The 22,320-nt window shown below is 50.9% G+C and overlaps 3 protein-coding genes across 10 annotated transcripts in view; all 3 read left to right on the forward strand.

Moving 5' to 3' along the window:
• The first annotated feature begins 843 nt into the window (after window positions 1-843).
• LOC310885191 (TLC domain-containing protein 5-like) lies at window positions 844-4,297 on the forward strand. 2 transcript variants are annotated; one of them, XM_083808205.1, is made up of 3 exons: window positions 844-964; window positions 1,461-1,660; window positions 2,305-4,297. In XM_083808205.1, exons 2-3 carry the CDS (start codon window positions 1,465-1,467, stop codon window positions 2,841-2,843), a joined length of 735 nt encoding a protein of 244 aa, XP_083664331.1. In that variant the 5' UTR covers window positions 844-964; window positions 1,461-1,464; the 3' UTR covers window positions 2,844-4,297. The 2 variants fall into 2 exon arrangements, with proteins under 2 accessions (XP_083664331.1, XP_083664332.1); XM_083808206.1 differs by having other exon boundaries at window positions 887-964; window positions 1,464-1,660.
• A 241-nt stretch (window positions 4,298-4,538) lies between these two features.
• Window positions 4,539-13,572, forward strand: LOC310885190 (TLC domain-containing protein 5-like). Of its 4 annotated transcripts, none has more exons than XM_083808203.1 (3): window positions 4,539-4,843; window positions 9,087-9,286; window positions 9,708-13,572. In XM_083808203.1, exons 2-3 carry the CDS (start codon window positions 9,088-9,090, stop codon window positions 10,244-10,246), a joined length of 738 nt encoding a protein of 245 aa, XP_083664329.1. In that variant the 5' UTR covers window positions 4,539-4,843; window position 9,087; the 3' UTR covers window positions 10,247-13,572. The 4 variants fall into 4 exon arrangements, with proteins under 4 accessions (XP_083664329.1, XP_083664327.1, XP_083664328.1 ...); XM_083808201.1 differs by lacking the exon at window positions 4,539-4,843 and adding an exon at window positions 5,843-6,491; XM_083808202.1 differs by lacking the exon at window positions 4,539-4,843 and adding an exon at window positions 6,507-7,356.
• Window positions 13,573-19,578: 6,006 nt separating this feature from the next.
• ARHGEF12 (Rho guanine nucleotide exchange factor 12) overlaps window positions 19,579-22,320 on the forward strand; it is a 77,138-nt gene continuing 74,396 nt past the window's right edge. For all 4 annotated transcript variants that reach the window (XM_083808179.1, XM_083808180.1, XM_083808181.1 and 1 more), the window contains exon 1: window positions 19,579-20,747. In XM_083808179.1, coding sequence (XP_083664305.1) covers window positions 20,716-20,747 — 32 coding nt within the window. In that variant the 5' untranslated portion in view covers window positions 19,579-20,715. The remainder of the gene's footprint in view (window positions 20,748-22,320) is intronic.

Below are 22,320 nucleotides of genomic sequence, written 5' to 3' on the forward strand. Positions count from 1 at the left end.
TTGAGCATTTTCTAAGTGTCTAAATGCTCCCTTCAGGTGCCCTCATCATCCCTGATGCTCGCAGCCTTGGGGCTTACCTTCCTGGTAGCATTAGTGTAGAGCCTAACCCTAACACTCCTACACAACGCCTTCAGAAGTTGAGCTTAAATTCAGGCTCACTTTTATAGATCTGGGTACCTTGAGCCCGCAGGGCTAGGGCTGCAGTGGGATCTCCCCCCCCCAAAAAAGCACCCTTAGGTGAGGACCTAAAGCTCTCAGTGGTTGCTTCCGCTCCCTGCTCGGAGCTCAGTGGCTGTAGGAAGATTCAGGGTTGCTGGGGGCGCTGAGTTTCCTTCAGGCAGATTTTTTAAGCGAATTGAATAAACAGAAACAACGTGGCACTGACTCCAAGCTCACCACAAGGACCTGGAGGCAGTGCAGCCCTTCATGGTACAACCCCCTGCCCTGGTGCTCGGCTCCCCCATCATTTTCCCCATCATTTGCCCCATTGCTCGCCCCATTCCCCGCATCCTGCCTCTTCCTCTCCCCTCTCCTCCTCCTCCTCTTCCTCCTCCCTCCATGCAGTCACCTCCACCAAACCACGCACGAAACTTAAACAGGGACTCCAGAACACTTAAAAAAAAAAAAAAAAAAAGACAAAAGCACCTCCCCTACTTGCCTGAGCCACCTTTGTTCTGTGCTTTCTTCCCCTCCATTAGGACGCAAAGCTGCCAAACCAGAGCCCGGGACTCTTGCGGTGAGGAGGCTGGAAGGAGGCTCCCCAAAAACCTCTCCCCATTTACCCCCGCGACCCCCTTCCCCCCGGGGCAGGGCAGCGGAGGGGCAGGAGGTGCCGGCCGGGGGCGGGGAGCAGGGAGGGACCGGGGGAGGATAAAAACCTCTCGGGGAGCCCCAGCACCGCCTCCCCGGGCGCTCCCGGAGCCCGCAGCCGGTCCCGCAGAGGCAGCTCCGGGCCCCGAGCTCGGTAAGGAGCCGGAGGGGGGGGGTCCCTTGCCCGGGGGTCCCTTGCCCGGGGGTCCCTTGCCCGGGGGTCCCTTGCCCGGGGGTCCCTTGCCCGGGGGTCCCTTGCCCGGGGGTCCCTTGCCCGGGGGTCCCTTGCCCGGGGGTCCCAGCGGTGCCTGAGCAGGGCAGGGGGCTTTGGGATGCTTTGGGGGGCTGTGGGACCGTGGGACTGTGTTTGTTCCCACTGGTGTTAGGGCTGTGGGAATGAGGAAGGGCATGCAGGGAAATGGTGCTAAAGGGGATCCAGCTCTGTGCAGCAGGGTGCTGTGCTCGTGGCAAGGGTGTGAAGCATGTTTGGGACTTTTTTGGTTGCTTGCATGTGGCTTGTTGAGGTTTTTTTTTTTCTACTTTTTTTTTTTCTTTCTCCCTGTTTTTTTTCCACATGAGTAAGCAGGGCCAGATGATCACCCCTCGGTGACGGAGCTGCGGTGCTCACAACTCTCTTTCTCTGCCTTCAGCAGGATGGTGTCCATCGTTCTCGAGGTGGCGTGCAGCCTGGTGGCCTGGTTGTCCCTGTACGCCGCCTGCTGCCGCTGGCACGAGCACCGCTCCCGCGAGTGGAGCTGCCGCTTGGTCACCCTGCTGCACGGGGTGGCTGTCACCTGCCTCTCGGGCTACGTTGTGCTTCTGGATGGGCCCTGGCCTCTGACCCACGCAGGTATGTTTGGAGTCTTACCCTGACACACATCCTTGTCATCCGCTGGGGACGTGACTCCTCTGGTTCTGCCCAAATGGAGCAGGAATCCGGCTGACTTTGCTGTCTGTTCTTTTATTTGTATGTTTGTGGGGCATGGCAAGACATTGTTCAACTCCCCTGCTTGTTCTCCAGCTCTTAACGCTTTTTATTTTTAATCTTGCTGCTGGCCTATCCATATACTTACTGAAGACTTTCAGGCTGAATTTATGGTGCTATTACTGCTAGGTGTGGCAAAGCGGAGAATAAACTAAATGCTGTTCACGTCTCGAAGGGTATAATAACTCCTGGCACTTGACTGTGGGTTTGTTTTTTTCTATCGTTAAATCTCACATGGCTCTGCTGATGGGGTCAGGCTCTCATATCCTGCTTTCTAAAAGGGTGGAGAGAAAAGGAGAAGCCATGCGTGGCAGGATGGGATGACCTGCCTGGGTTTTGTGGGCGGGCTGAAGTCTGAAGGGAGAGCAGAGCCAGGTGTCCTGGTTCATGGCCTGTAGGATAACCACAGAAAGCAAGGAGGAAAGAGGCATGCTGACCACCTGTTTGCTATGTATTGTAGAAGTATGTCTTATTTAATACCCCAATCTTATGCGTGTCTTTCATTCCAGGTTCACCAAACACACCTCTTCAGATCCACGTGCTGGCCCTGACCTTGGGTTACTTCATCTTTGACCTGGGCTGGTGCCTGTATTTCCAGACAGAGGGGGACCTCATGCTGCTCCACCACACGCTGAGCATCTGTGGCATGATCGTGGTGCTGGGGCTCGGCAAGTCTGCTACGGAAGTCAATGCAGTTGTTTTTGTTAGCGAGATCACCAACCCCCTGCTGCAGGCCCGCTGGTTTCTGCGGGAAATGGGCCGCTACCACACCTTGCTGGGAGAGGTGGTGGATTTCTTCTTCGTGCTCCTCTTCCTGGTGCTGCGCATTGCAGGGGGAGCTCTGATCATGTACGCGATGCTGGCGTCCCCTCAGCCCAGCTGGCTCCTCAAGGCTGGGGGCCTGGCCATGTACCTTGTATCTCTGGGGTTCATGGTTGAGATCTGCCACTTTGTGAGGAGGAAAATGTTGAAGAAATTCCCTTCCTGGACAAGCCTGAGGAGTATGAATGCACCTGTGAAAACGAACGGGCACCTGACAGCTCACTAATGGTGGTGGTAGAAGGGGCCCTTGCAGTAGCTCCTGAGGCCCATTTCGGTGACAAGAACTCCTGAAAGTGGCACAGAATTGGCTTTTGGGCACTTGCAGCTTTCTGTCACCCACAGAGAAGATGAATCAGGTGTGCAGAAAAGCTGATAGAAAGGGGATTTAAGTGGAAATGTGAGGAATTTAGCATGTCTGCTGACCTGCGATTCCCTGCCTTCTCCAGCAGCGCTGCAGCCTCTAGCAGCGCACTAATGCTGGGCCTAACTGGTCTGCAACTACGGTGTAGGGCCAGCAAGTCTAATCAGGAAAATCCCATCCCCTTGTTGGTGGAACTGAGTAGGGGGGTGACCTAACCAGGATTTACTCAGCCTCACTCTTCCCTAATCCAGAAATTGGACCAAGTGCTTGGAAGAAAGCTTGCGAACCAGAGAGAAGTGCTTGTAGGGGTACAGTGGGATTGTCCTCTGTGTGAAGCAATGGCACTTGAGGGTGAGGCAATATTTTACCTCATTGTTTTTAATGATACATTTCTTTTTTTATTATTATTTAAATACTTGTATTCAAGCAGATATTGATCTTAGAGCACTGTGACTTCCCTGAGTTTGACTCTGGCACTTACAAGGCCCTGTTCCTTGCAAACAGGAATCCAGAATTAGACTTATGCTGATAAACTCCATAAGCAGGTGTTTACCTGGTCTTGGATTATTATTTTTCTTTAAGTAGGCACTTTTTGTGTGAGAGATGATAGATCAGAGTCCTCTCTGGCTGCTCTCTGTTCTGGGACTGACTTATTACAGACCACTTAAGCTGAATGCGAGGCCAACAGGAGTCCAGCAAGTGCCCGTGTTTTCAGTGGTGACAGTGACATTTAGGTAGATCTCAGTGTAACATCTGCTCCATACCAGCAGGTCTCGGAGTATGGACCAGTTCTATTGTCGTCTTTACCTCTCAGAATTGTGTTCTGACTTTGTCCTGGGGTTTTAATGTGAATTTCCCTCATTCTGAGGCTGCAGTTCAGATCTCCCCCCTCCCATAAAAGCCTTGCTTACAGCTGGGAAACAAATGGCCTTGAGTTCCCCACAGGCTCAGCGAGGCTGGTTGCCTTTCCTTCGCTCCTGCTTTTGAAGACTTTACTGAGAAGAGCATCTTCATGGAGCTAGGGAGCCCTGAGGCTGCCTGTGTGGCACTTCCTCCTCCTGCTGCAGAGCCACAGGAGGGCAGCGGTGGCGGTGCTGCTGTGGTGGGGTGGTCCCACCAGCTCCGTACCTCCTGCCCTGTGTGGTGCTGATACCTGCCTCAGCTGGGGGCTGCAGGAAGGTGTCTGGAGAGATTAAATGGCATGAAGTAACATTACAGGTGCCCCCGAACGCATTGCAGTTGTGAATCCAGGCAAGGAAGCAGGCTAATATTGTCAGAAAGGCAGGAGGCTTGCACTCCTGATGGGTCTCCAGTGTGGCTGTGGGGGCCTGGCCTGGGGAGGTGGCAGCTCTTGGAGTCACTGTGCTCTTGTGAAAACTCCCGAGTGATGAGAATTCCAATAAAGTTATGTTCTCTTTTTAAAAAGAAACAATTGCTGTAATTTTTTTTTTTGTTCTGTGCCTTAAGGAGGGCAACTGAAGCTTCCTCTGAGCAAAGCAGGCTTGAAGGAAGGCTAAGCATGCCAAGGCCAGTAGTCACTGGCAAAGCTCTGGCTCGTGCCCTTTTGTACATCTTGGGAAGGAGAGAACTGGTGGGCAAACAAGCCTGGGCAGAGCCATGGGCTCTGGCTTGAGGTCTGGAGGATGGATGAGGGTCAGCAGAAGCTCACAGTTGTGACTAATGAACCCATAACCTGCCTTGCCAATGAGTCAGGCAGTGCTTGCTCTTGATGGGCAATGGGTCATGGAGCTTCTGTTAAATTCTGGCCGTGGCCTACTTCCTAGGCTGCTGCTTCTCTGCAGCACCAGTGCCTTTGCTGCTGTATATTCTCAGCTCATTTTTGGACAAATAGTTTCCAAGTGAAGGTAAGCTAATAAATCCTGTGACCCTCTCGGTGCTATAAGCTCTTGTTAGAATAGGTAGGGAAAGAAGAAAAGGAAGAACTTACTGATGAGCAAGGGTATAGCTATACTATAATGGGTAGTAGTGTGCAAATAACTGTTAGCAGAGGTTCCTGTCCTGAGCTGTTTTGCTGAATGCTATTCATCTGCAGGCAAAATAAGCCGGTGCAACTCAGCCTGCCTATTTAAACAGCTTACTCTGCACAAAGCAAACAAGAAAATTAGTGTAGAAACTACACCTAATTTCTGGTACAGTGCATTGGGAGGTGATTTAGCTTGCCACTTTGTATCTCACTGTATGCAAATGTTTCACATCATATGATATAAAAAAAAAAAACAAAAACACACAAAAAAAACCCTCCTCTTATACCACCTCTGGCAGTAAACAGTCCTTGCCTTCTTGAGACTTTGACTGTTCTTTTGTGACCGTCTCTGCTGTTCTTCCTGCCTGCTCAGTTTCTGTGTCATGAGTCAACATTAGTCCTGTAGCTTTCTGTGTATCTGTGCTGTTCTTTATCCTAAACCGAACGTCAGAACAGCTTTGTCTCATTTGTCATTGAGGCTATTAGGGCTGGCCTGGTGCCTGGTCCAGCAAAGGTGGAGGAAAGCAAGATGAGACCTAAGATTTGTCAGAGAAACAAATGTGCTATTAATGTTAGTAAGGATGTCGTGTTGAAATAGCAGAAGGATGAGCGTCTCGTAGCAATAGGAACCTGTGCCTGGCTTGAACTGGAAAGGTGAGATAGATATCCAGCTGAAAACAGGATGGTTACAAGTGTCATGAGAGGCTGACAAGGCACTCCCACCATTTGTATTTCAAAAGGTAAAACCCGACAGGATGAAAATACATACTAATCCAGGGTGTGAGAGATTGATTGAAAGTTAAGAAAGAAATAAGTCTGCTGGTCGGAGGAAGATTTTTTGTGAGCTACTTGAAGTGCCCTGTTTTGCTGCTCTTGTTGGGGGGGGGGGGGGGGGGAACAGGTGGAAAAGAGGTGTGTTTGTGCTGAATGCTTGCAGTGAGGAGAAATTACCAGGCTTTGTAACTGCTGCATAAGCACAGGCTGGGAGGGTAGGCTTAGGGCAGGGGTGTGTGCTTTCCCAGCCTGCTGAAGCTGCACACTCCGCGCTGTGCTGGCGACGAACCCTGCGGGGTACGCTACCTTCACGCCGCTGCAGTTTGGCAACTCCTGCAGGAGAGCCGGCTCACACCCCCCTCCCGCCTGGATGCGAGCAAGACGCGGCTGTGGCCGTGCCTGTTATCTTTGGGACGCGAGATGAGTGATGCTGTGGGTGCGTGGGGCTCATCTCCCGTGCCCGCAGGCCAAAGGGATGCTCCGTGCGTGCCTTGTGGCTGCCTCGCTCCGCGAGCAACACCTCGCTGACCACCGAAACCAAGGCCTGAGCGGACCTGGGGGAGCCACAGCCCTGACCCCAACCAGCCCTCAGTGGGGTTGAGGGTCTGGGGGCGAGCACAGGGCCCCTTCCCCGGGGCCAGCCGCCGTCCCTCCGCCCCGCCAGCGGGCGCCCCTCGGCCGCCGCCGCCGCTTTCTCTTCCCAGGCACGGAGCGTGGCCCAGCAGCCGTGGCGGCGGCCGAGCCGCTTTCCGCAGGTGGGTTCGTGGGGAGGCCCCAGTAGGGCTGGGGGGACCCCCAAGGGCCCTCCGCCACCCTGGCCCTGCAGCCCCGGCCTCGCTTGGCTCCGGCAGCCGGCTCCGGGCGCCGCCAGGCCGGGGAGCGCTGAGGCGAGGCCCGCGGCGGGGCCTCCGGGGGCTGGAGGGGACGGGGCCTGTGCGCGGTTGCGGGGTGGTGTTGGGGTGTTTTTTCGCTTTTTTTAGAAAAAGGAGGAAGTGATACTTTTTTGGAGATGTCCATCAGGGGTTTAAGCTCTTTTGGGGTGAATAGGGCTGGGATTTGAGGCGCGTTTGATTGTTCTGCTTTTATTCGTGGCCCCGGCGCTGCTGATAATGCAAACAGTGCTGCTCCTTCTGAAGGGGTGGTACGGATAATAGTGTAATTACCACCTGATTTAAAGGGTTTTGCCCTTTTCAGCGTGCAGTGAGAGGCATAACTGACAGATAAAATATATATTGTACATGCTAATGACAGGCGTTGAGCTTTGATGTGTAATTGAAAGAAAGCCCCCTCCTTTTTTTTCCTGGGGAAAGGCAGAAATAATTTTTTCAAGTGTAGGTGTGGAAAACACCTCGAGATGCTTGCCCCCTTCTGCAGGTAGAGGTGCCCTTCCAGCAGGCTTATTGCCCCCTTCTGCAGGTACAGGTGCCCTTCCAGCAGGTTTATTGCCCCCTTCTGCAGGTACAGGTGCCCTTCCAGCAGGCTTATTGCCCTTTTTTGCAGGTTGGGTATCCTTCCAGCAGGCTTTTTGCCTTATTTTGCGGGTCAGGTGTCCTTCCAGCAGGTTCCTCAGCCCTTCAGTCCCTTCTGTCGCATCAGGATTCCTCCTGCCTTACCCCGACTGTGAGTGCATACAGGCCCTGAGTACCAGGGATGCCAATGGAAACGCCCAGTCAGAGCAGTTAATCACATCCTTATTTCATCTCCCCGTGTTCCCGAGGCCCATTAAAGCATAATGGTTTTGTTTATCCAGCTTCCTAAATCATGCCTGGTAACACTTAGAACAGGCCAGGCAGGAAGGTCGGGAGCTGCACCTCTGACTCCGCACCGTGCGTCCTCTCGGTGTTCCCCAGCCGCGGTGCTCAGCGAGCCCCAGGACCAGCGGTGCTTTGGCTGCAGCACAACTGGAAACCTGCGCGGCCCTGAGCGTGACTCAGCTTCTTTTGCTGCACTTCCCTGAATGCTCAGAAATAATGATATGTATCTTGTATTTCTTGGAGAGCTTTTACAAACATGAGCGAGATGTAGATATTAGAGTATTACAACTTTGGGGAGCTTTTAGCAATAGGCGCAGTGTCCTCCACAGATGAGTATGTGTTGTAATTTTCTTATGGCAGTGTATTTTCTGTTTGTTAGAGAGATTCTGTATCGCACAGTGAGGGAAGACATATAAAAGTACTGCTGAAAAAATCTTCATGGGTGTAGCTGCTAATTCTTTTGCAACAAAAAGATTTGGAGATCTTGGTGCCAGAAAAAATGATGTGAAGTCTGCAGGTAGGAGAGTTCAGTGTGTTTTGCCTTGTCCCACTCCTCTGCACATTGCTTTTCTGAACCTCGTGAGTGCAGACTTTGGAGGAGGCAGCGTGCAACGCCTTGCATGGGGAAATGCAAGGAGGGGCAGGGGGCACCTGTGGAGAGCAGCGATGGGTAGGAAAGAGAGTGGCAGTGTGAGCGCTTGGCTGCTCCCTGCCACGGTCGGCCACTTTGTTCTGCTTGTGAAGAAGCATGGACATAGGTTGCTCCACAGGAGGTTTCCCTGGGAGGACAATGGGACCTCACAGCAGTTTGTTTCCAAACTGTCTTGAAACGTGTTATTGCTGGAAGGTTGAATTCCGGTAGGCGATGCCGTTGTGTTTCTGTTGACCCACTTGCAGATGGTGTTGCAGCCCTGGGAAGGTTGATTAGCAGTGGATCAAGCAAGAGACTTGTGTGTTTTTGGGGGTTTCCTGGTTTTTGTTTCAGGAGAGGAGGAGCCAGGCTAGCAAAGAGCAGATGGAATAAGTAGGTCTGGTGGGGCAACGCAAGCAGACCATTGAAGTGCAGACTACGTGGGCAGGGAAGAAAAATGAAGGGGCTGGAGTAGCTCTGGATCAAAGCCTTGTCACTAGATGTGGAGCTCCTCAGCCTGTCCCTCAGGCAGTGCAGAGGAGCACTAAAATATCCCAGCAGATCCTGCGCTGTAGACTGGTTGGGGAAGTCATCTGAGGTGCGTTACCAAATTCTGACATGTTTTCTCTTCAGTGAGCTAGGAACTCACTGTTTTACAAGGTATTGCTTTCAGTGCAGCCTCATAGTTGAGGTGGTGCTGGTGGGGTCTGTGTGCTGCTGTACCCATGATGAGTCTGCCCAAATTGTCAAGAATAGTGCTCATTTGTGTGGGCCTTTCTCCAGAGAAACTACAGTACCTCTGCAGAAAAAAAAAATAAAATTGTCAGGAACAAACAACACGATCAGAAAAAAAAACTGTATGCACAGTGCTGGGGTGGCTGCTGGTGAAATGCTCTACAGGGTTGTGCTAATGTTGTTGAAGGCGAGACCTTCTGATGCGTTTTGTCCTTCTGTTCCCGTGTCAGGATGCTGTTCGCCCTGCCCCTGCGAGTAGCCTGCAGCCTGCTTGCCTGGCTCTCCCTCTACGCTTGGTTCTGCCGTCGCTACAAGCACCGGAGTTACGAATGGAGCTGCAGGCTGGTCACGCTGACCCACGGCATCCTCGCTACCTGTCTCTCTGCTTACATTGGCTTCATCGACGGCCCCTGGCCTTTGAGTCACCCAGGTAAGTGGTGGGCTTGTGGTCCTGAGCCCCCCAGTGGGTGACGGCACAAGGTGGGATTTTCCTGTTGCCTCGATACCTAGCCCACGTGAGGAGTGTTGGTTGCGGTGATATCTGAGGTGCTTTGTGGTTGAAGGCACTAGAGAAAAGGGGAGACTGGGGCTGTATTTTGCTAGCATAACGCCTCCCCCCAGCTGCAATCTGGCAGAGCGTGCGATCATGTTGTGTGGCCATTACATGGGTGCAGCTTTTGCTCTAACAACTGTAGTATTGCGGCTCGTCTGACTTCTCTGGTGGAGCTGTGACCAGTACAGGACAATATCAGTCTGCCTGTGCTGAAGGTGAATCCCCTTTCCCCGTCTCAGAACCTGCCTGCTTATTGCCTCCTTGCTCTAAAGCTCTCCCCGGTGTCTCTGTGTTTCAGGATCACCAAACACAACTCTTCAGGTACACGGGCTGTGCCTTAGCTTGGGCTACTTCCTCTTCGACCTCTGTTGGTGTGTGTACTTCCAGACAGAGGGTGCCCTGATGCTGGCCCACCACCTGGTGAGCATCCTGGGCATCACAGCATCCCTGGCACTCGGGGAGTCGGCCGCAGAGGTCAACGCTGTCATCTTCGGCAGCGAGATCACGAACCCGCTGTTGCAAGCCCGCTGGTTCCTGAAGGAGACGGGGTGTTACCACAGCCTTACAGGCGACGTGGTGGACTTCTTCTTCGTGGTCCTCTTCACCGGGGTGCGGATCGGAGTGGGGGCCTGGCTGATGTACTGTGAGCTCACCTCTCCCAAGCCCAGGTGGTACATCAAGCTGGGTGGCGTCATCATGTACGCTGTCTCCTGGGTCTTCATGGTCAGCATCTGTCGCTTCGCTAGGAGGAAGAGCATGAAGAAGTACCACGCTTGGAGGAGTCGGAGGAGTGAGGAGCTGTACTTGAAAACGAACGGACATCTGAAAAACCACTGACTGGATGCTGAGTAAAAACTTCCTCGAGTTCACGGTCTGGCAGGAAGGGGATCATGCCTGAGATGCCACTGTCGGGAGAGGAGCCAACACACGTTAGCAATTCTGGAGCCAAATTTATCCCTGGCATAACTCCATTGAAATCCATGGAGCTGTGCCATGGATTCATCGGATCTGCAGTGTTTGGCCTGGCAGAGGCTAGCTCGGTGTGTACGTAAACATACGCTAAATGACAGGAGTGAAAGAAGGGCTAATTTTACTGACTAACCGTAACTGGTCCAGCAGTGCCGGTGTAAATAGCAGTGTTAGCAGCTAACTCCTTCAGCATTGCTGTGGTCTTGGAAGAGAGGAGAAAATAACGTTAGATGTTGATGTTCAGTGTCCTGTACAGTCTAGACAGTTGGAGTGACTACGTACTGCTAGGAAGGAGTATGTTTTAGTGTTTCGTGGGAGCTGGGATTCCTGGCTCTTCCACCAACTTGTTATGTGACCTTGGGCAAGTCACTTAACTCTCTAACTCTGTGCCTAATTTCCCCATTTGTGAATTGGGGGTGATGGAGCCGATCCATCTGTGTTATGCACTTTCAGATCTTTACTTGAGAGGTGCTATATAAACGCAAAATGGTGGTTGTTAGCCGCACTTTGTTCATTATCCCCACGGTTCCTTTGGGAGACGTGGTTCTGGTGGTTGAGCTAGAGCGTGAACTCTAGAAGGAACAGTATTTTAAGTAGGTCACTCTTTCCTACCCTTTCTAATTCCTTTCAATAACTTATTTAATAACGTATTGGTAACTTATTTTTCAGTAGTGTCCAGAAGCTCTGGTCAGCACTGGCACCTTGCAGGACTCGGTGCTCCGTGAACACACCCAAAGATGCAGCCCCTGAAGGGAAGCGCTTTTGTGACGTTTTTCCTCCTCTTCACTCCTGACTGTTAAAGCTCTGCCCACGCCCTCTAAATACTGCTCCTAGCTCCGTGAGTGACCAGCACTCTCCTTTATGAGGAGCCCCATCAGGACTTGTCAGTAAGTGGTTCTCTGACCTCCAACACGGGCCCAGCACTGCTGTGTCTGCAGAACGGCAAATTTCCCTCTGCTTTATTTATTGGCCCAAATGCAGGCATAGTGTGGAGCAAGCCTGAGACCCAGTGGCTTGTCCTGAGACTGTCAAATACCTTCCCCAAACTGTGAGTAACTTCTAAAAATGAGAGCAGTAAATGTAGGGTGCATTTGCAGATCACTGCAGAATAATCTGTACTTGCCGTTTCTGGCAGCCTAAAGGGAACAGGGTGCGGAACCCGATCTGTAGTAAATGCTGTGTATTTCTGTTGCTCTTGAAGGTGTCCTTCCAGATTCCTGTCACTGTGTCTGAACCCAGAGTCTGTCCCAGCGTTTAAAGACAGTGGAGGACTGTAGGTGGAGGTATAAATACAGCTCACTTGAAATGAGCATTGATGTTTTTCCCAAGGTCCATAGATAACAGTTTTGACAAGAGTGTCTCCTCAGATCCAAACTGGAATTTTTGGTTAAAGAGTAGCCAGGATACAGCTTCAAAACCTGCTAGTTAGGGTGGGAGAGACACCCAGCTTCAGATCTGTCCTATGCCCTCTTCAAGCCAGAGACCTAATCTTGACTCTTCTTCATCTGCATTGATGCTTTGACCTCTGGGCTTTAAATTCACTTCTCTCTTCCTGATTAGATCTGGTTCACTTTATGAAAGTGAACATTTACAGGGTAAGGGAGACTTACTTTATAGCCAAATAATTAAAGAAATGAGAGGCACAGAATCTGGCATTTTTTAAGCAGAGACGTGTACTTGTCTGGGAGAAAAGATGTTAATTATCTGGTCCCATTTGCAGGGAGAAAACCTGCTGCCCAGCTGGCAGCTGCTGGCGTTTGTTTCCCTGTGTGTTCTTTAAGCTCTGTACTCAGCACCAGGGCTGTCGTGCTGCTGCCAGCCTTGCCTGTTGCAGCCAAAGGGCTTCCGATCAGCAGAGCCGGCTGGTGATGAGCTGGTCCTTCAACCCAAACTTGACTCATTCGGCACAGCGCGGCGATGTGACTGCCTTGGAGGGAGACAAGAAGGGCTAGTCAGGGCTCGCCGGTTCTTTCCCAGCTCTGCTGCGGGTGTGTGATGTGTCAAGGAGCCTTTTTGCCTCAGCTTACCCCCCTTGTGAAGTGGGTACAATGTTCAGCTACCTCGTGGGGCGTTTCCATCTGTTAACACTAAGCCACCTTCGATTAAAGCTTGGTGGTCTCTGTCAAGCTGTGCTGTATAAAGGCGAATTGCTGTTGCTCGGAGTGAAGCACTTCTCTCTGCGGCCCATATTTAGTTATTTCCAATCTGAACATGACACTTCCCAGCATCAGGCTTGTTTAAAAGCACAAGTCCAAGGTGCTTTACAGCAGTGCTTATGAATAGGAGTCGAAACAAGTGAGCTAGACATCCATGTAAAAATGAGCCCAGGTCCTTCTTGTTCAGCTAGACTCCCAGGTTAAAGAAAGGATGTCTGGTGGGCGTTCCCTACTGAGGACTGCAACAAATCTGGAGTCAGGAGAGTTTCAGCAGCCAGCCTGACCTGGGAATAAGGGCTAAGATCGCAGGGAGGGCTTTCAGCAGCAGGTCCTGAGGAAGCACAGCTGAAAACGGAGCCCGTTCATTTCTCAGTGCAATTGTCTTGCCCAGCAGGAGCAGTTTCCTGAGCAGACTTGATGATTCGGATCCCAAACTCTGGTGAAATTTGGTGTGCAGCTTAATGCGTGGCTGTAGCCCTTCTGTGCACAGCCTGCCCGGGTAGGAATGGAGAATAAGGATGCCAGTTAGTGATCGCAGGTATCTGAAGCACCTTGCATGAAAATATTAAGAAAGGCAATGCACTTAATGGCTGAGGGGCCCCCTTCTATGAACTGGGGGGAACTGGGTTGGAAGAAGCAGGGCTCAGTGATCAATGTTGAGGCTTTAGAAGTTAAGCAAAGGCACCAAAAAACAAAAGAGCAGTTAGGAATGGCTCTGTGAGGTAGAGCTAGCAGTGATGTCGCAGAGCAAGGCTTCGTAGTCTGTCTGGTGGGCTCCAGCATAGAGTCGCAGACCCAAGAAGAAAAAGAACCTGTAAGCTGTGGAGCACATGGAGGGACCTGTCCTCAGGCTAGTCCATGGTGCCTGCAGCAAGTGGAAAAGGAAACTGCAGAACTAGTGTGAAATAATAACTTGTGTTTGCATTACTGTGTAATAGCAACTAATGTTCCACCAGTGAATGGTGTAGATGCTTTGTATTATGTTTTATAAAATAAAGATTATTTAATTATATGAGGAATTTGGTTTCCGTCTTTGAATGGAGTTCTTGTGTGGATTGGTGCATGAGTTGGCATTGAACAAAGCTGGGGGCTGAGAGGTGCTGGGCTGTCACTCCGTGTGCTTGCCAGGGTATTGCTTACATGCTGGGGGGCTGCTTTCACTCGGAGCCAGAGAGAAACTGCAGGTCCGTGCAGCTGCAGGGAGCTGTGTACATCCTGTTCTGTTCGTGCCACAAAGCTCCCCGGGCACTTTGTCACTTAATCTGCTGTGGGAGGTGCGAGCTGCCACGAAGATGCTGCGCAGGGCTCAGATCTGTTCACACGGGGGTTGCTTCTGCCCTTAATGCAATAGCTTGGCACTTGGAAAGCTGGCAACATGGGGAACATCTTCATCAAAAGTGATTTAGAAAGTTGTGCGTTCCTTTCAAAAGCTCTCTTCAAATGGTGCTCCTGAAACAGGAGGAGAGGAAAATGTTTCTGTCAGAGTGGTGCTTTCAGTGAGAGACACAGGCACCGTGCAGACCCAGAACCAACTCTGCCTTGCTTACGGGCACAGTATTTTGCCAGAGATCAATCATGCCAGAGTCTGTTTTCTATGAACAGTTAAGTGAATTTTGTTTGAGTGTAACCCTAAATCTACCTCAAAATCCTCCAGCACTGGGGAGCAGCTGTGTAGTGTTGAGTCCTCTGGAGTTCCCGGCCTGTTTAACACTCTACAAGCAGCCTGGCTGCATGGTGAAGTGGTGTCAGGGACTGCAATAATTTATCCTGGGAGTTTGTTTAACCTCTGAGGTAGTCTGCAATCGGAGAAGAAAGTACAGTAACACTCTGCAGCTTTGCTTTGGAGCTGCAAGCATCTTCCCAGTTTCACAACTTCAAGTTACACACTAGAATCTAGTCTTCAGTTCATGAGCAAAGGTGCTTCACTGTGAAGAGTGACATCTGACTCCCACCCAATTTATTTCATTTTATGTCTTCCCATTATTTCTTTTAAACCCATTCCTTCCCCCACTGCCTGCCTTCTGCTTCTACTGCAGGCCCTGCAGTGCAGCTTTATAAAGCTAACTTCCTTTTGGTCCTCTGCCCTCTCTTTATAATTAAACTCCTTACTTGTATTTGAAGAAATTGCTATTTTGTGATCTTGAAGGCTTTATTCCCTTGCAACAGTAGTCCAAACACTGCTATAAAAGCGTAGTAGTTTAGGTCTCTAGAGTCTGGTTTTAGACTAATACCAGTGCTGTCAGCTGGCCTGTTCCTTGGATATAAAAGATAAGAGAATGTTTTAAGCTTCATGGTAGTCGTGTGTATGTTCCTGATAGTTGCAGACTTTGTATAGCTTAGCTGGAAGTAAAATAACAAGTCTGCTGCCATTTCTAAAGAAATCATATTTCAGAGACCAAGAGAAAATTAGAGTCAGCAATTAGCCTCATGTTGTATACGCAATTTCTAGACAAGGAACAACTTCTTTTTGGTTATACCAAAACTAACGAGTGCTTTTCTCTTTCCAAGTCAGCTTCAATATGTGCTCTTGTAAATCTGTGCAAGAGAAGAAGGTGTTAGCTTTTGCTGGCTTTGTCCTGTTTCCCTCAAGCCCCAGGGGCAGTTTGGCAGCCGATAAGTTGGCAACCTAAGGCATCTTTAGAGAATCACTTCCAGAAGCAACTGAACAGACCTGGAAGGTATGTGCAGAAAGTTTCGCAAAGTTAGAACAGCTTACTGGTAGCTAATCTCACATGGAAAAGAGAAAGTGTCCATTTCTGTTGCTTTTCATGTGTTACAAGCTACAGGTTTTCAGGAATGTTTGTGTTATGTTGCTTAAATCCCGTATCATGTCAGAAGGTGAACATCTGTTCAGTGTAACTGATAGTCCTCAAGTGGGATAAGAAATTTCATTCTTTATTTCTTTAGATTTTACCCTAATAACAAATACCTCTTTTTTTCCAATTAGAGGGTGTTGATTCTAGCAGGCAGCAGGAAGAAAGAGTCCATGGCAGGACGTACAGCAGCTTTGCCCTTACACACGCTGCTGCTTTAATTATGCTGATGTGGAAAGAAAGCTTAGTGCTATAAAAATGCTTACTGTGATGTGGCTTATCCAGGTTTAGGCACTTAATAAGCTGTCACAGTGGAAACCCTGATAGATTAATCTATCTGTATCTCAACAAAGTCAGCAAAGTATTGCATGCGTCCAAGTGACATAAAAGCACGGGCCAGCCCTGTATGCATTTCCAGCATTTCCAGCAAACTGGACACGAAACAAGCAGCCTGTCTCTGTAGGTAGCGAATCATGTGCCTATTTTAAGGCATGTGATGCTAAAAGGCTTTGAAATCTCATAGCAATGTGGAGTGCAGCACAAATTCATTATTATTAATATTTTTTTTCAGATTAGAAGTGCATCAATGTGGCCATTAGTGGCTGTCGGATCAGTTGTTGCATCAGCTTCTGAAGCAGGTGGCATCCATGTCGCGGTGTGGCTGTTTGGCAGCAGCCCAGCACCTGGCTGGAAAATTCAGTGGATGGCCAATCCAAGTCTGGATTTCAGACAGCTCATCATAATATATTCCACTCTCTCAAAAGCAGAATCTCAGCAAATAAGGAAATCCCCCACAACTTCTCAGCTGGCTCAGCAGGATCTCATACCAGAGGAGTTCCCTGAAATCTTTTTTTTTTCCTTTTTTTTTTTTTTTCCCCATAGCCTTAGTAATTTTGTGGCATTACCAACTGAAGTCTAAATACCAGTACAAAACCCTGGTGCATTCTGACACTGGTTTTAAATTGATTACCTGTAAGCAGCAAAGCACAAGAGGCTTAATTCCATGATCTGTGCCCTTTCAAATCATACATAACTTAAAGTTAGAAGAGTCCTTGTCCGTTTCATTTTTATAACAAAGGTCAGCAAAACTCAGCTACTATCCCATCATGTCTGAGTTGCAGCATGCAATTTCACAAAGCTATCTATCCTTAAGGTCTGCAGGGGATCCATTGCACTCGCAGGTAAGGTGCTCTAATGCTTGGTTATCCCACCTGAAATGTGGTACAAAGTTTTCCCAAAAGAATGATTACGTTCACTGATGCTCTAAATTTGAAGACAAGGCAAAGCCTGATAAATCTGGCTCAGGGAGTTAAAAATCTATTGCCTTTTGATGTTTCTGACCTGTGTTTGTACTGAGGCCATAGTGGTGCAACTCCGGATCAGAGCACAGCACCTGGAGCTCCAGAAACTCCAGAAGCTGACTCCGGTTTCAGGACTCGTTTCAAAAGCAGCTTGGCGGTGAGCGGGCCCTTGCTGTTAAAATGCCGGTGGAAGATTTCAGATGTGAGCAGCCATGCGAGGATCCTCCAGCAGATGGCATCAGGTCCCCGGGTGAGCCTCTGGTGCCAGGCTGGGAAATGAGGTCTGGGAAAGAGGCTCAGTGAAGCCTCCCTCTGTAGACATGCCTTGCCAGGAGCTCTGAATAAGGTACCTCTAAGGATTTTTGTGCCATCCTTTACTTAAGGCAAAATGGGAATTTATAGTTCGTAGCACTCGACATTCTTCACATCACGGTCCTCGTTATTTCAGCAGTTTAGCTCTGCTCCGGACCCTATAAAAAATATAAGTGGGGGGGACAGGGGACATTGGTGCTTGGCCCCAGAGACGTGGACTGATGAGCTAAACGTGCAGCTCCCCCTTCCAACATCTATATTCATAAGACAGTCCTAGCTGTAAATTCAGGCTAAGTGAGGACTTCATAGCTACCAAACAAAATCTATTTTAATTGGTACTGCACAATGTAATTGCTTATCGATTTATTTTTTTTTCCCCTGGATTTCACATTGTAAAACTGCCCAGGCAGCAGAAGTGTCATAAATAGACATGTATATTAACATCAGTACACAATCAGCTTCCCCATGAAAATCATCATGTGCAGGAAGGAGAAGCAATTATGGTATCAGAGTCTACTTTGGAATTGTTTTATTATTGCTTTTTCTTTTTAATTGTGGCATTAAACGTAGCAATGTGAATGCAGCCCATTACGAGCAAGAGTTAATCTACTGAACAATATGCTGTAAGGGTTTTATGCTTCCTTCTTGTCTTTGGTATAGTTTTATGTGATGCTTCTTTTGACAGTACTGAGCAGATTCTTTGGCAAATGTTAATCAGTGTCACTCCACTGAGTTTTATGTCCTTTTACTGCAGCTGAAGATGCTTCCTACTCTTTCCTTTTTTTTTTTTTTTTCTTAGGATTTCCTCCAGCTAATTGTTATTGCCATTATTTTGTCATGCACAATAAAATATAATTAAAGTAATAAAAAATCATCAAGGCCTAATATGCAAATGCTGGGCCTGTCATGAAATAAGAGGTCTCCCAAGAGCCTTCCTCTCTCTCAAGGCACAGTACTGCATGTTCCCTGCGATAAAGGCAGGGAGGAACTTACTGCAGAGAAGGTGCAATAAAGAATGCAATAAAGAGATATATGATAAGTATAGATCGATAAATAGAGATATTTAGGCACTCCATTAACAGCGAGCAGCGTGTTGCATGCTGCTGCAGTGTTGGAGGCGGCTGTGGGTGCACGACTCGCACCCCCCTCTTTTTCTTTTTTCAAGCCTCTATCTTCCCCAAAAGGAAACCAAAAGAGGAAGCGTAAAAGCTCTGCGTGTCTATGTCAAGTACCATCTAGAAAATGATTTCATCCCACGCTTCCCCTCTTTGCGCCGAACTTCTTCAAAACAACAAATTCATCAGACTATCAAAGAGCGCCCGGGCTTCCTGATTCCCACTCACTTCTCCACACGAGGAAGCAGCTCCACGCCGGGGTCCCGCGAGCGCCTCGGGGCAAGGTATGGTGCTTACTGCCACCTCTGCTCCTCCCTCCCCAAAAACCTCTTTTCCAGGCTTTTTCCAAGTCCGGTGCCTGGCTTTGAAGAAGCGTGTGGAGGTAAGGTTAATTAAAGAGAAGGAAGGTGGCCTACATGACCGGGATTAGCTAATAACACTCCTATTTCGGCCTGTTGTTGGCATCTAGTAGGGGAGGCTGACGTGAGCCTCAGCCCCAGGCCTTGCCCAAGTCCTCGGCTCTGGGAGGCCAGGCAGGGGTGCCACGTGGAGCCGTCCCCTCCATTTCACATCTGGCGGTCACTGCCTTCAGTTCCTGGCCACGCGAGGCTCGGTGGCTTGGGAGGTTCACGAGCTTCTGGTATACGGACGCTCTTACCCTAGGTGTTTGAGAGCAGGAGTGCCCGCCTGAAAGCTCATCTATCCCCTCGTGTCGGCAACAGATTTGGGGATTAGGTAATGAACCTCGAGCTTGGCGTCTGGTCTGTTATCGCAGTTTGCCTTACATCCAGTGTCCCAAACAAGCCGTGCTGTTCAAACGCTCGTGGCATCGAGACAGACGCCGCTCCCGATGGATTTGTTGTACGTGGTGTAAGCACCAAGGAACTACAGCCATATATTGCCACGGACACATTTCTGGTGGGAGCTGTGCCCCATCCGTGCGTTTTGAGGTGCTGCTGTCCGAATATTCTGCATTTATTCGGTGTGGTAGCACGTGGGCTGCTCGCCCAAAGCGCTGGGGGAGCGGGAGCAGGCCCAGGGTGTGCCGGGGGGCGGCCATCACGCTGGTCTTGGGTTTTTGATCTCCTCAGCTGCGAGAAGAGATCCTGAGGAGACTTGTTGTGGGTGTGCGGGGATGGAGGGGTACGGGGGGAAGGAGGGTACAGGGGGATGCAGATGGAGGCTGCGATGGAGGGGTACGAGGGGATGGAGGGGGGACAGGGGGGATGCAGAGAGGGGCAGTGGAGGCTGTGACAGGGAGATACAGGGGGATGAAGGGTACACGGGGGATGCAGGTAGGGGCTGTGGGGGCTGTGGGGGTGAGCTCCTGCCCTCGCTCTTTCCCCTCGCCCCCTCCTGCCCGCTGCCCCTCCGTGCCACATTTTCCACACCGCGCATCCCCGGCTCCAGGGGGAAGGAGGAGGAGGAGAAGGAGGAGGTGGAGGAAGAGGAGGAGAAGGAGGAAGAGGAGGAGAGGGCCCGGGCGGGGCGGAGCGCCGGCGGAAGGATCCGGCCGGAGGGGCGGGGAGGAGCGCTGCGGCCGGAGGCTGAGCCCCCCCCCCGGAGGCCAGGGGAGGCCCGGCTCGCTTCGGCCTCCACCGGGAGGCTCCGCTCCCGCCCGGCAGCAGCGGGGCCGGGCCGGAACCGGGAGGAGGAGGAGGAGGAAGAGGAGGAGGAGGAAGAGGAGGAGGAGGAGGCAGCGGCAGCAGCAGCAGCAGCTCCTCTCGCAGCAGGACTTTGCCCCGCCGCGCCGTGCCCGAGGCAGGGCCGGGGCCTCCCCGCGGGTAGAGGCCACGAAGGGAGCCGAGCTCCCCGCCTTGGGCTGGGGGAGGCCGGGCCTCGACCCCCCCCTCCCCATCTCCGCTTCTTTCCCCTCTCATCGCTCCGGCTCGGGACAAGCGGCGAGGCCGGGCATGGAGCCCCGGGCCTGAGGACGGGCGGCCGGCCGGCCGGACAGACAGACAGACAGCCACACAGACAGCCGGACAGCGGCTCCCACCCGCCCGTCCCCCTCCCCTGAACGGGCGAGCCGGCGGGCGGGGGGGGTGGGACGGGACGGGACGGGACGGGGAACGGGGACATGGCACCCGGTTTCGTCTCGGCGACCCCAAGGACACCGGCAGCCGTCGAGAGATAAAAAGGGGGGGAGAAGAAAAACCCTAAAAAAAAAAAAATCCCCCAAACCAGCGGCGGGGAGGGGGCACCCCGCGGGGAGGCGGCAGGGCCGGCGGCCTCCCCTGGGCTCAGCCCCCTGCACCCTGCCCTAGGACCACCGAGGATCTGCTCCCCTGAAGGTTTCCTCGCTCTGCAGACCCTTTCCCCCCCCGCTTCCCATCTCTGGGGGCACCTAGGGGTACAGCTTTATTATTATTATTTTTTGGAATTTTTCCTGAAACAACCTCCCCCCCCCCCTCCACTTCCGTGGTCTGGATATTCTGAGTGACTGCAAGAAGAGTTTGGGATTTTTTTCTTTTTTTTCTTTTTCCCTGCCCTTGAACTGAATTTTTCTCTGTGCATGCCTCTTCTGGAGCGAGGCTGGAGCCTGAACCTCGGTGCGTGTGGGGGGCCAAGCCTCGATAATATTCCTGCAATAAGAGTAAAATGTAAAGTGGATAATACGACTTCTTGCCAAAGGCTCCAATGAGTGGCACACAGTCCACAATCACGGACAGGTCAGTATGAAATAAGTTCTTTTTTATGAAGTTTAGGCTCTGCCTTAGGGCTCGCGTCCTCCGCGTTTTGACTTCGGTGACGGGATGAGAAAATCGGGATTAAATCATATTTCTGGGAATTGGAATCAGCACGTACGTGGGGCGGCCGACTGTCAAGGCGCCGGGGTTAACTTTGGAGAATTTCAAGTCCAACTGCTTTCACGCCTGCCAGGGCTTCTCGTTCCGCTCCCAGGCCAGCGCGGTGCTGGTAGGAAAACCCAGGGGAACCGCTCCTGCGCCAAGTAAAGCAGGAAAAGCAGCACGAGTTTAGGGTACGGCTGAAGCCTCGAGCTCAAAAGCTGAGTCGAGGACACGCTTGCTTCTCGGCAGGTCAAGCGCCGTAGCCTTGCATGGAGGTCACATCAGGTGAGGGCAGGAGGAGCAGTCGCCGAGCAGGAATGGTGCTGGTGGCTGCACGACCGTAGCAGCAAGATTTGTCCTGCCCGAGATACCTGCTCGGGCCTCTGGGCTCCTCTGCAGGTGCTGCCACGTGCATTTCGTTAGCAGGCTGGGATTCTTCTGCTTGGATGCTGCTGAGGCAGGTGAAAAAATGTATTTTATATGTTGAGGGGAAAAAAAAATCCAGTAGGAAACCCCTTACGTGCTTTTGAGATGGAATTTTAGATTTTTTTTTTTTGGTGAGCAGGAAAAACAGCTTGTTTTGATGCTTGCAAGCAAACCCAGCTTCTCTTTTATTATGGATTTTATTGCGTTTTTCATTACTGTGCCTGTCTGGTGGTTAAGGTGCAAATGTGTGTGAGATGAAGGCCTCGCCTCTCGGGCCTTGCACGACCAACGCGAGCAGCTCTGGCACAGGAGGTGAAGCAGGGCAGGGACAGGGATGATGCCTCTGGGTGCCTGAGATCCCTCGGAGACCCCAGGTGCGGGCAGAGAAGAGCAGGCGTAATTCACGTTTACACCTGGGCCTTTTTGCAGAGGTTGAGCAGCGCTCCCGGACAGCGAGGAGCCGCATCGAGCTGGTGTTTATTTCTGTGCTGTTCTCAGAGCAGCGAGACTTTGAGATGAACTGCGTAATATTTTTGTACCAGCAGAGGAGGTGAAGTTGTTGCTGCCTGGGGCTGCAGGGCTCCTTGCTGTTTCAGTTCGCTATTTCTTTTTTTTTTTTTTTCTGTTTGTGGTGTGTTTGTATGAACACTACAGATACTCTTGAGTTGCAGGACACTTTTCTGCATCAGGCGACACAGTGACAGTGAGAAGGAGGTGATGTTTCAGTGGGTTTGCAAGAATATTGTACTTAAGAGCGTGTATCTTAGGGCAGGTTGCAAGATATCCGAAGGAACAGCAGGGTTTTCATACAAACAAGCGGTTGTGTTGCATGGGGGGGAAGCACGAGGACATGGAGTTGCATTTGCTTGTTAGTAAAAACAAAATATTTTCCATTATTGAATTGGAACAGCCAAATTAAAACTGTAGCAGAGACCAGAAAAAGAGAAAAGTCTGTTTTCTGTTGCTTTTGGTTGCGTGGAGTGCCTGTTTCTGTTCGGTGTCCCATTGGGGTTTTGGTTGAGGTGAC

The sequence above is a fragment of the Anser anser genome, assembly GCF_964211835.1.
Source record: "Anser anser genome assembly, chromosome: 22".
Taxonomy (NCBI): Eukaryota; Metazoa; Chordata; class Aves; order Anseriformes; family Anatidae; genus Anser; species Anser anser.